The sequence below is a fragment of the Oryza sativa genome, chromosome 2, assembly GCF_034140825.1.
Source record: "Oryza sativa Japonica Group chromosome 2, ASM3414082v1".
NCBI classification, from domain to species: domain Eukaryota; kingdom Viridiplantae; phylum Streptophyta; class Magnoliopsida; order Poales; family Poaceae; genus Oryza; species Oryza sativa.
This window is the reverse complement of record NC_089036.1, coordinates 1073309-1085234: the sequence shown is the minus strand read 5'-3', so window position 1 is coordinate 1085234 and position 11926 is coordinate 1073309. Positions and strand designations below refer to the sequence as shown.

At 44.0% G+C, this 11926-nt stretch overlaps 3 protein-coding genes across 5 annotated transcripts; 2 read left to right on the top strand and 1 right to left on the bottom strand.

The window, feature by feature from the left end:
- Positions 1 to 1579: 1579 nt before the first annotated feature.
- Positions 1580 to 4804, top strand: TDR (transcription factor TDR-like). Of its 2 annotated transcripts, NM_001401755.1 has the most exons (8): positions 1580 to 1819; positions 2157 to 2335; positions 2451 to 2555; positions 2684 to 2735; positions 2842 to 2934; positions 3142 to 3669; positions 3760 to 4242; positions 4329 to 4804. In NM_001401755.1, the coding sequence occupies exons 2-8, from the start codon at positions 2175 to 2177 to the stop codon at positions 4563 to 4565; spliced, it is 1659 nt and encodes a 552-aa protein (NP_001388684.1). In that variant the 5' UTR covers positions 1580 to 1819; positions 2157 to 2174; the 3' UTR covers positions 4566 to 4804. The 2 variants fall into 2 exon arrangements, with proteins under 2 accessions (NP_001388684.1, XP_066163074.1); XM_066306977.1 differs by lacking the exon at positions 1580 to 1819 and having other exon boundaries at positions 2029 to 2335.
- A 1454-nt stretch (positions 4805 to 6258) lies between these two features.
- On the top strand, positions 6259 to 9372 carry LOC4328112 (uncharacterized). Its single transcript, XM_015770243.3, has 7 exons — positions 6259 to 6519; positions 7051 to 7099; positions 7461 to 7587; positions 7684 to 7754; positions 7840 to 7912; positions 8606 to 8729; positions 8868 to 9372. The coding sequence occupies exons 1-6, from the start codon at positions 6348 to 6350 to the stop codon at positions 8717 to 8719; spliced, it is 606 nt and encodes a 201-aa protein (XP_015625729.1). The 5' UTR covers positions 6259 to 6347; the 3' UTR covers positions 8720 to 8729; positions 8868 to 9372.
- On the bottom strand, positions 9327 to 11308 carry LOC4328111 (uncharacterized). Of its 2 annotated transcripts, XM_015770242.3 has the most exons (7): positions 11133 to 11308; positions 10665 to 10769; positions 10365 to 10451; positions 10234 to 10284; positions 9970 to 10063; positions 9790 to 9874; positions 9327 to 9693 (listed from the first exon to the last, which is right to left on the bottom strand). In XM_015770242.3, exons 1-7 carry the CDS (start codon positions 11286 to 11288, stop codon positions 9510 to 9512), a joined length of 762 nt encoding a protein of 253 aa, XP_015625728.1. In that variant the 5' UTR covers positions 11289 to 11308; the 3' UTR covers positions 9327 to 9509. The 2 variants fall into 2 exon arrangements, with proteins under 2 accessions (XP_015625728.1, XP_025878929.1); XM_026023144.2 differs by having other exon boundaries at positions 9327 to 9874.
- Positions 11309 to 11926: the final 618 nt, after the last annotated feature.

Genomic DNA, 11926 nt, shown 5'->3' with positions numbered 1-11926 from the left:
TAATAATAATAATAATAATAATAATAATAATAATAATAATAATAATAATAATAATAATAATAATAATACAATAAAATAACAATAAATATCTTATCATTGCCAAATATTCTCCTTAAAGCTTAAACAAGTGATTGCAAACTTGCAATGCATATCTGTGTTTATTGTGCCTAAATTGAAAGTTAGGACTCCCAAGAGAATTCCTCATGAAGCTAAAAGAGAGTAGGGATTCTGACCAAAAGGGCAAAGTCCAAGTGGGAGAAGTAGTGCCAAACTTTATTTTCTGATGGCTCTAGTTCATGGAACTTGATCCCTCCATGTACATTTCAATGGCAAGAAAAAAGAGGTCAGATTTTGCATTTACAAGAATCCATCTTTGCATCCAACACCGGCCAACTTTTTCGACAGTGTTTCCACATTGCTGTCAATAAAAACTATATTCGAGCTTATCACTAGAAGAATCATGTGCCATTCAAGACCAAATTATATATTGCTAGTACAGTAGTACTTGTTGGTTGCTGTGTATGTTCTCGAAGGACCGGGCATAAACTCTCATGCTCTTGCTGATGCAAAATGAAATCAATGGCACCTACAGTTCGTTTGTCACCAGTGATTTCAGATTTGTGTTGTTTGTACTACCATCAGTTAATTTACTACATGCTGCAATGATTTATTGCAGCCAAAGATGTTCAGATTGCAGAAAGAACAAAATACTTGACCGTTACTCGTCTTCTGAAAGTCTAATTGACAGTGATTGCTGCAGGTGTTCTCTTGCCGACTAGTTCTGAACATAATGAGTTTCTTGTCGAATTTAATTAAAGAGTAGCATTCTGATTTCTGAACATCAAACATAACTATATTGGGATGCAGTTTCTGAAGAGATGAGACTTCTCAAACTTATCCAATTATCCATATGTCCTGATCCTGGCAAGTGGAAAGCATTCCACAAGCTGCCATGATGTATTTTAGCTATCACCCAACCAAAGAATCGTAATAAGAACATTTAATGGTGATAATCGAATTGTTTGTATATTCCATGTTTAAATCTGCAGTTCAAATTCAGCATATGGGTTTTGTAGCTATCCCTTTTCCTTTCTGTTGTGCCTGTCCTTTTTATCATGTGACTTGTTGAACTCAGAACTCTGAAGCGTGGACGACAGAGTAACATTGCATCAGCAAATATCTCACACAGCTAAGCTTTTTTCGATTCAACAACCTCTTACGTTTGCTGTCTGCTGTCAATGGAGAGGGACCAGATCAGCTCAAGGCTCTGTCTCACCCTGTTCATTTGAACTTTTTTTTTTTTTACTGAATTAACAGACAAGTTCTGAATTTCACTCAGAACTCATGTAAAAGAGGTTCTTGTGAACATTTTATCTCCATGATTATAGGTAGTATAACCAAAACTGTCATTGCGTAGTTTGAGAGGACTCATCGCAATTGCGATTACTTGCGTATTAGACAACAACATTTGTATTGGAGTTAGAAAACTCTCACACCTTTCTTGCAACTCACCTACCCACAACAAACCTTCAGAGCAATATAGGTGGAGTGATTAAGTAAAGAATTCAAAATTCAACTAGTATCATACATAATTTGACAGCCATTTCCGAAGACTTGGTATCAATACATCATCAGATAGCCATGGCTAAATTCAGAGGAACACACACATGTGAACTATATATATGCATGATGCAATAGTCCTTCTGTACAAAATGATTCTTCAGTTACCAATAGCTATCAGCTGATGCCTCTCTCTTCCATCTGTTGATCACTGCCACAGTTCGTCAGTTAGTTTGAAGCGATCTCAGGAAGACAGAAGGTATCTTTCTTTCTCTGCTTAATTCCAAAAATTCACTAGAAAAGATTTCACATACAATCCTGATGAGCCAGAAGAATGCAGCTTTGATCTCTGTCTCTTTAAGTTACTGAAAATTTGATTCAACATAGACTGAATTTTCAGACTAAATCTGTCTCTTTAGTCTGATGAATATTCAGACTGAATCTGATTGTTCCCTTGCTGTGATCATACCCTGAATTTTCGCTGTATCCTTGGTGACATCAACTTATCCTGTCCTGACAGCAAGAAAAAGCAGGCCTTGTGAATGCTGCAACTGACACTTGCATCCATTCTTCTTGCTTTCATGTGTCACTGCTAGGGCAAGGGTGATCACCACATGGGAAGAGGAGACCACCTGCTGATGAAGAACAGCAATGCTGCTGCAGCTGCAGCTGCTGTCAATGGAGGTGGCACCAGTTTGGATGCTGCATTGAGGCCTCTAGTTGGTTCAGATGGCTGGGATTACTGCATCTACTGGAGGCTCTCTCCTGATCAGAGGTATGTGATTGATTACTTGGCATATCATATCATATCATGCATGCAAAGTAGCAATTACGGTGTGATTTATTATCTCTGTAGTGATATACAACCATTAACACAAAATTAATGGCAGGTTCTTGGAGATGACAGGATTCTGCTGCAGCAGTGAGCTTGAAGCACAGGTCTCAGCACTGCTGGACCTGCCTTCTTCAATCCCACTGGACTCCTCCTCCATAGGGTAAATTGAATGATTAATCAATCAATCGATACGTGTTCTGATTACCTGCAAAATTGATGGTTTCTTGTCTAGTAACTCTGAACATTTGTATGCTTGGTGAATCTGAATCTCTGTCACTATCCATCAAGGATGCATGCGCAGGCATTGCTGTCGAACCAGCCGATCTGGCAGAGCAGCAGTGTAAGCAAGATTCATCACTGAACCCAGTAGCTGAATCTGAATCTGAATCTGAATCTGAATATGAATCTCTGTCACTGATGAGGTGTGTTGCTTGGATGCGTGGCAGGAGGAGGAGGAGGCTGATGGCGGCGGTGGCGCCAAGACGCGGCTGCTGGTCCCCGTCGCCGGCGGCCTCGTCGAGCTCTTCGCGTCGAGATATGTGAGTGGTCGGTCGTTCGATTGGTTAGAGGAGTAGTAGTTAGAGAGGATGCGGCTGCGGCTGCGGCGGCGGCGGTGGTGGCGGCGGCTCACGCCATCCGCGTGAGCCAACGAACGCCGGAGAGCTTGCGGTTAGCTGCACGCAACGGCCTTTGCGTTTTGCATGGATGGGTTATATAGATTTGTGGGTTGATCGGTGTTGGTGCAGATGGCGGAGGAGCAGCAGATGGCGGAGCTTGTCATGGCGCAGTGCGGCGGCGGCGGCGCCGGGGACGACGGTGGGGGGCAGGCGTGGCCGCCGCCGGAGACGCCCAGCTTCCAGTGGGACGGAGGCGCCGACGCGCAGAGGCTGATGTACGGCGGCTCGTCGCTGAACCTGTTCGACGCCGCCGCCGCCGACGACGACCCGTTCTTGGGTGGTGGTGGTGGTGACGCCGTGGGCGACGAGGCGGCGGCGGCGGGCGCGTGGCCGTACGCGGGGATGGCGGTGAGCGAGCCGTCGGTGGCGGTGGCGCAGGAGCAGATGCAGCACGCGGCGGGCGGCGGCGTGGCGGAGTCCGGGTCGGAGGGGAGGAAGCTGCATGGCGGTGACCCGGAGGACGACGGCGACGGCGAGGGGCGCTCCGGCGGCGCCAAGAGGCAGCAGTGCAAGAACCTCGAGGCGGAGAGGAAGCGGAGGAAGAAGCTCAATGGCCACCTCTACAAGCTCCGCTCGCTCGTCCCAAACATCACCAAGGTATCTTACCTCCTCGTCGATCGCCATGGCCATGAACGGATCAAAAGCTTCTTCAAATCGATTTCCGTTTGATTTTGCAACGAATCGTAGATGGATCGCGCGTCGATTCTTGGAGACGCGATCGACTACATCGTGGGGTTGCAGAAGCAGGTGAAGGAGCTGCAGGACGAGCTGGAAGACAACCATGTCCACCATAAGCCGCCCGACGTGCTCATCGACCACCCGCCGCCGGCGAGCCTCGTCGGGCTCGACAACGACGACGCCTCGCCGCCCAACAGCCACCAACAGCAGCCGCCGCTCGCCGTTTCCGGCAGCAGCAGCAGGAGGAGTAACAAGGACCCAGCAATGACCGACGACAAGGTCGGCGGCGGCGGCGGCGGTGGGCACCGGATGGAGCCGCAGCTGGAGGTGCGTCAGGTGCAGGGGAACGAGCTGTTCGTCCAGGTGCTCTGGGAGCACAAGCCCGGCGGGTTCGTCCGCCTCATGGACGCCATGAACGCGCTCGGCCTCGAGGTCATCAACGTCAACGTCACCACCTACAAGACCCTCGTCCTCAACGTCTTCCGCGTCATGGTAGTACGCCCCGCTCGCCGCCGCCATGGCCATGAACGCGAGCTCGCGAGCTGACTACTCCGAGCTGGTTGGTTTCTGCATTGCAGGTGAGGGACAGCGAGGTGGCGGTGCAGGCGGACAGGGTGAGGGACTCGCTGCTGGAGGTGACGCGGGAGACGTACCCCGGCGTGTGGCCGTCGCCGCAGGAGGAGGACGACGCCAAGTTCGACGGCGGCGACGGCGGGCAGGCTGCGGCGGCGGCGGCGGCGGCCGGTGGAGAGCACTACCACGACGAAGTCGGCGGCGGATACCATCAGCACCTGCATTACCTCGCGTTTGATTGATGATGATGATTGATTTTACCATCTACGTCTCACTACTAGTGTATACACACTCGAATTATTCGAGAAAGAAACATAATGCTACGTACTAGTAATAATGGATTTGATAAGTAGTTGTCTAGTATTTGTGATTAATGGCATATATGCATAATGACTTGATGACTGAAATGTGGCTAGCTAGAATTGTGGATACTTCTATCGAGTGTTTTTCCACTTTTGTTGGAAAAACTTTTGCTTGCCAATTTTTTTTGTTCGAAATATAGTACAGACGAAAATGCTTATATAACACGCACACATTCGCTCTTAGGGCATGTACAATGGTTATCAACAGTGGTCTCTCAGCGTTGCTAATTAGGAATATTTATTGACATGGAAGAAAGAGAAAGAGAAGAGACAAAACATCGCTGTTATTTATGACAATGGCTTAACAATGACTCTTAATCACTGTAATATGGAAATAAAGTTGCATGAGGGTAAAAAAAGTAGAAAGAATATTGAATATTGACAAAAGGAATATTTTTTGAGTTAATGATTAGAGTCTTTGTCGTCTCAACTATTGTAAAGACATGGTCTCTTAATAATCTTGCATTGTTTAAGAGACCATTTTCGTCTCTACCATTGAGCATGCCCTTATGAAACCACGCATGTCTCCTATTACTATGGGCATCCCCAAAACAGGGTTCCCCTTACCATTTTTGGTGTGGTTACCGCACCCCCGCGGTAACCGCGTGGTTACCGCGAAAACCACATGGTAACCGCGAGACATACCGTGGTTTCAAAAACTGAAAAGGTTACCGTGCATGGTAACCGCGCGGTTTTATAAACCCTGCCCCAAAGATTATTGAAGCAACTCTCAAATTAGGGTATTATTTGAAATGAGGATATTTTTTCTTTCTGTTTTTTTTCGAAACATATATACTTATGTATGTGTGCATATTTGCCTATATGAAGGTACACATGCATCCCCACCCTAATGAGCATTTCTGAGAGATTGGACTAACTTATTTAGAAATCGACGAAGTCATTATAGTCGTAGATGTCTCTCTATTGATGAACACACCGTCTACCACTAAAAAGAAAAATAAATAGGCATAAATATGAGTATATGTATTGAGTTGAAGACTTGAACCTTTTATTACGCATATTTTAATGGTGTAGCTGTCACTTATATGTAGGTTGACAAATATGAAACTAATACAGATGAAAACCAACTTGAAATAAGTTTCAGTGTGTCTATTTTTGTTTTTTAAAGTTTAGGACAAAAAACAATCGGTTCTTATGGACATGTACATCCAATTGGACGTAGAGAGTTTATCCCATTTTCTTAAAAATAATGGTGAAAACAGACTTTGAGCAATGTTCGAGGGTTAAAAATGAACTGTACCCTTATTGCCGAGGATCAAATTGGAATAGCAGGAAAAGAGGTGGGGATTTGCAAAAAAAAGAGCAAATTCCGAAACGCCCGAGCTGTACCGCTGTAGGCCGTTGGATCGAATGATCTAACGGCTCACACACTCCCACGCACTTTGCCCTTCTCTTCACGGGGCTTTTAACTATTTCCACTTTTAGATTTGACAAATAACTATTTGTCACCTCTATCTCAATGACACGTGGCTCCACATGTGTCTATGACATGTGGGTCCAGTGGCAAAAAGTTAATTCCACATCTAAACGGGAATATCTCTCTTCTGCTCGCGCCGCCGCCGCCGCAAAGCAAAACCCACACCGGCCACGCGCGGCACGAGCTCTCCGGCGGCGGAGGAGATCCACGCGTCGCGCGCCCTAATGGCGGAAGAATCCGCAACCCTAGACGCGCCGCCGCCGCTTGAACGGTCCCCGCAACGGGAGTCTGCGGTCGACGAGGAGACCCGGGCCCTCGTCGTCCCCGATGCCGGCGACCTTCCGCCGTTCCCGCCCTCCGCCGTGGAGGCCAACTTCGCCCGCTACTTCGTCGCTGGTACTTTTTACTTCCTAGAGCCCTACCTGATGTAAAAGATTGGAAGTTTTTATTGGAAGTTTTTGGGTTTTTGGGTTTTTGGGTATGTTTGTACGTAGCATAGAGAGAGCTTCGATGTTAGGGGAACTTGGCATTCCGTTATTAAGGTTAGGGAAGGTTGAGAAGTTGTTGAGGTCGTTAGGTAGGTAGAGCTCCAATTTCTTCACTTGGGCTGAATGCTCTAGCCTTTTCAGTACGCATTGCTTTATCGAGTATGGACCATGGATTACTTTACCCAATTTGCTGTTGAAATACCAGATACTGAATCGTTTTGTCTATGAATTTACTTTTCTTTGACCAATACAAGTTAAAAACAAAAGGCCACATCTTACATTGCCCATACATATTCTGGTCACAGTGAACATTTCCGAGTCTTCAAAGAACCTTATGTTGAACTGAATCCAATTCTGCTGCATTTGGTAGTGTGATTGAAATATAGGTTCATCTATGCTTCAAATCGTCTAATTCAACTCTTGTTATTTTCTTGGGCAGACTTTCTCAATCCAGGACATGATCAGTATGTGTACCGCCATCCAAACGGGTGAGCTCCCAAGAAATCAAAATTAGTCTTCCTTAGAAAAAAAAATGTTAGAATGGGTTTGTTGATGAACTTTTCATATTCACAAGGTGGATCCAAAGCAGGTCATAATTCACTGTGGTGTGTTTTCCCCAATGAGATTATATGTAGGCAATAGGCAACTATGTCTAGTGCATTCTTAAGGAATATCATCATACCATTGGTTTATCTTTTTGAGGCATGCTTCAATTTTGTGGTAGTTAATTATTTTCATATGTAGCTTGAGCTGAAACGTGCCACTCCATCCTTCGTTTTAATTACCGCGTCTATGATGAAGCTGAACTTTTTTTTTCTCGCTGGTTTCTTCTGTTTCTCAAAAGATCAGATTGTGTGTGGTTGGTTTAGCTTCAGCCCATATTGCATTGAAAGAGGAAGGGGGGATAACTGCCGTTGATTTCAATGTTGGGAAGTCAGACCGCAGTGAGATGAAAGTCACAGGAAAACGCAAAAGGGTAATTGGATGACTTGAACTCTTGAAGCATGTTTTTATCATTGGTTGACTTATTGGAACTATGGAAGCATGACTCGGTTCTTATTTTACTTTACAGAATGCACAACATTTGCAAGAAAATTCAGCGCTGTGTAAAGTCTGCACAAGTAGTAATTCTTTTGTAGTGAGGTTGGTCCACTAGATCTCCCAATCAATAATTGATAATGCCATTCTATTTTTGCACTGAGTTGTTGTTTATGCTAAACTCATGTAGGTGTTGTGTGAAAGGATCACTTTTGGAGATCAATGATAGATTGATCAAACAACCAGACCTGCTTAACACCTCTGTGAGTATCCTGTTTTGACCTAACAAGTGCCTTGATTTTCTTTCCTCCTGTGTTTCAGTTCTTTCCTTGTTTTCTTTTTATTTTTTTTTAGTTTGGGTTAAATATATATTTTTTACTGTTGTCACTTGTCTGATGCATTGAAACAGTGGTCAGACATGTATGGACATATTGTCTATAGTTTTCTGTATCAGTAACATTCTAATATCAAACATGAGATAGTGTTTATTATTCTGCCATCTTGTTGCAAAAAAGGCCCATACTCAGCAAGGAGATTTTTGAATTATTTCACTCATAAATTTCAATGTTGGTGCCATACACAAGTGAATAGAATTGTGACATGAAGTCATACATAGGAAATCACAGACTAGATTAGAATAAAAAAACTAGTTGGATTCCAGATAAACACTGGTAAAGTTGCACATCTGTCTGATATATCATGAATACAGCTATTGCATTTATCATGAACGTAGATTGTGGGTGAAGTGGGAGGTTTAGGTCGACCCTCTTCTCACAAATGAATTGACTAGATATCATTTAGCTCTGTACCTGTGATAGAAGTCTGTGGATCACTGTGTGTTTGTCATATATTGCATTACCTTTTACTCGTGACCTGTCATTCTGTATCTGCTTGCGCAAGTTTTTATTTTTTTTTCATACTCTGACCAACACATATACTTTTCCCACCTTTATTAGGCTGACAGAGAAGGATATATAGCAATTTTTATGCCAAAGCCAGCTGACTGGCTAAAAATCAAGGATAAATTTCTTAGCTACGATGATTACAAGAACTTGAGGGGAACATGCTGACATCCAAAAGGTAATCGGTGCATGTTTCTGGACTAGTGCTCCATCATTTTTTTCATGTTTCCTTCAGTTCCAGTGTTAACAATTAGTACTGTTTTCTTGCATAATTCAATTCGTGCATGCACATTTTAAGTATTTTATGTACATCCAGGAATTTTCGACAATGATCCCACAGCCTAGGCATGAGTCGACCATTCCCTCAGGATGAAAGATCCTTGCACGATGGTCCACTGCCATTTATTTACCTGTTTACGGAATTTGAAAACAATCCAGATTCCAGATTTATCCGTACTGGTGCTAATGAAGAGGAAGTTCTCGTGTGTGCTTTGCTGGACAGTCTGATAGAAGTTTCATCAGCTACACACTAATACTTGACGGTCCTATCATATCAAGTGGCATATCAAATTTGTGAGTTGGAATCATGTTAACCTCACAATGAGGAGCATTTTGTATTACAACTGATTGCTGCTCCTACATGCAATGTCTGATGATTATCATCTCATTGATACTAAGGAAAACATGTTCGATTAAGTTCTGTTGGAACATCCCGTGTAGAGATGTGTAATATTCTGTCATAACTATTGGTTTGGTGAATCTTCGTTTAACAAGCTTGTCCAACAAATACAATCCATGGTTAAACTTGAGAATATTTTGTACGGGCAATTTTACATGATGTTGCTCCTGGAAATCACCTAGTGTTATAAAAGTTAACCTGTGTGCGGAGGATGCCCCAAAGTTGTGCCATGTTCTTGCCTTCAGCCCCCATAAGGCTGAACCGCATGGAACATAACTGCTACAGATTGTTCTCGTCAGCTGAAGAGCAGTTCGGTTTTTCCTTGTCAAGTGCAATCTCAACAAGCTGAATGTTCCCTTGTAGTGAAGCAGCCTTGCATGACGGAAGGAAGGAGAAGCCATCCCGAAGCTTTAAACACTTCAAACCCCACTTCACCATTAAAAATTCAATCAAATGATGACCACTGCATACAGGAATCAAATAGTTGACACACAAGGAGAAGGGTAAAACAATTCCTGCAATTCTTCCATGAGGAGAAGGGTAAAACAATTCCCGGAACCTGCGATTGTGATATGTGGTTATGAACATCGCCCCCGGGGAATTTTCCAAGAGAAATGAGACTGTCGCGAAGAGATCATCAAACTCTAGCCAAATTGATGCAGTTGTGTGCAGGTCAGTCAACATGAAAATTATACAGAACTACAAATACAGATGTGTAGCCCGTGTAGGTGTAGCTTACTTGCTGAGTCGTAAAGCACATCGGCTCCAAGAATAACATCAGGATGCAAGTCAAATGTAGGTTCATCCCATTCTCCCCAGGTAAGTCCTAATACCTGCATGAGTGTTGTCGACTTATTAAGCTATATGTACCATAATGCAGATTTATTAAGCTATGTAGTAGAATGCAGATTTATTAAGCTATGTTGTAGAATGCAGATTTGTTAAGCTATGTAGCAGAATGCAAAGTACCACCATGCATTTCCCTCTAAATAAAAAAACTTACAGTGCAGTTGACATTATTGAGACCGCATACTTGTCTGATGTTGTTCAGGACCTATTGATAAAACATAAGAAGAAAATAATTAATATGAGCCTAGATGAATGAAACACAGCACCCCTCTGAATGAACTTAACCTCTGTATTATGTGCGATGTCTGTCAGTGTGACGTCTGCTCCAACCTTTGCAGCTACTAACCCTGGTAGTGAGGTTCCGGCACCAAGCTGAAAGTCGTACATGCAAATTAAAATTAGAGTGCAAAATATGCTCTGAACTGGATACAATTACTACTAACAGAATGTCATAATGGCTGTACCAAACCTCATAACAGAGGCTGGCGCTAGGACCTGATTTATGGTTGATCATCACAATGGCAAGTAGATCATCATTGGCCATTGACACTCAAGAGTAGAATTTAAAGATGACAAGTATAGTACCTCGACAACTGTGGAGGCAGTGAAGCGTGACCTCTGCTGCCACACGTACTCTGCTAGAATGACACTGCATGGCCAGACAAACATCCCGTAATCCTCTTCTATATTCTACGAGGCAACAGCAGTTGTGTCAAAGAAACTCAGAGATGGCAGTAGCAATTGAATCCAAAACAAAAATGCAGAATCATAAGCAACAATTTCCGAAGCCGACTTCTTTTCTGAAAAGGAAAATTCCCAGGACTTGTCGAGAGCCGATCAACAACAGCCGGGTGCGGCATTTCGCCGAGCACTTGGCCTGCACGAATCACCCCTAACCCCGGCGTCGCCATCTCTACCACCTTCACTCGCAGCCATGGTGCTACTGCTCGTCACGTCGCGGCGAGATTTACCGATCGCGGCAGCGAGGCGTCTTGGAGAGACACCCATAACACTGGGGGGGGGGGGGGGGGGGGGGGGGGGGGGGCGACATACCTCGATGATGTCCACCCGGAGGTCGTGGTTGTGGGCCGATGAGGCGCCGCCGAAGTAGTGCTTGGATACGGTGGTCATGCGCGGCGGAGCGGCGGCGGCATGTTGGCCGGAATCCCCCTCCGGCGTTGAGGTGGACGCCGAGGCGGCGGTTTCCATGGCGCGCGCGGGTTGGTGACACTATTGCTGACGTCAGCGTATAACGGTATAAGACAGGCGTGTAGATAGTTATTACACACGTGTCAATTGTGAGCAACAACATTGGTCAAATGACTCTCAAATCAATGCATAGAAATGATTTGCTAATTGCTAGTACTCCCTTTCATTCCAAAATATAGCTAATTTTATACCTTAAAATTTATTTTTTAAGACATCTATAAGTTTGTAAGCTTTAATTTATATATTCACCAAATATTACACATTGATAAGGCTATGCAATGTGCAATTTTAATTTATTTTAACTACAGTTTTATTGCTATATATGTTTTTATGTAAGTTTGAGTTCTTTTTTCATGTAATATTGTAAATTGTATTGAGTTATACGTTTATATCATGTAATTTTATAAAGTTTTTTTATATTGGAAACTGGGGAGTGATAATAAGCCACAAGTACTAACAGGGAAGTGATAATAACCACTGGAACTACGGCATACAAAAAAAATGAACTCTCTTTTTTTCGAAAATTTCACGTGCCTGAAATCTAGACACTCAATTTAAATACTTCGTACCAGTATCTTAAAGGGACGGCCGTGGACGGTGGATGACCGGCAGTGGGTGGTGGACACGGGCGGGCGACG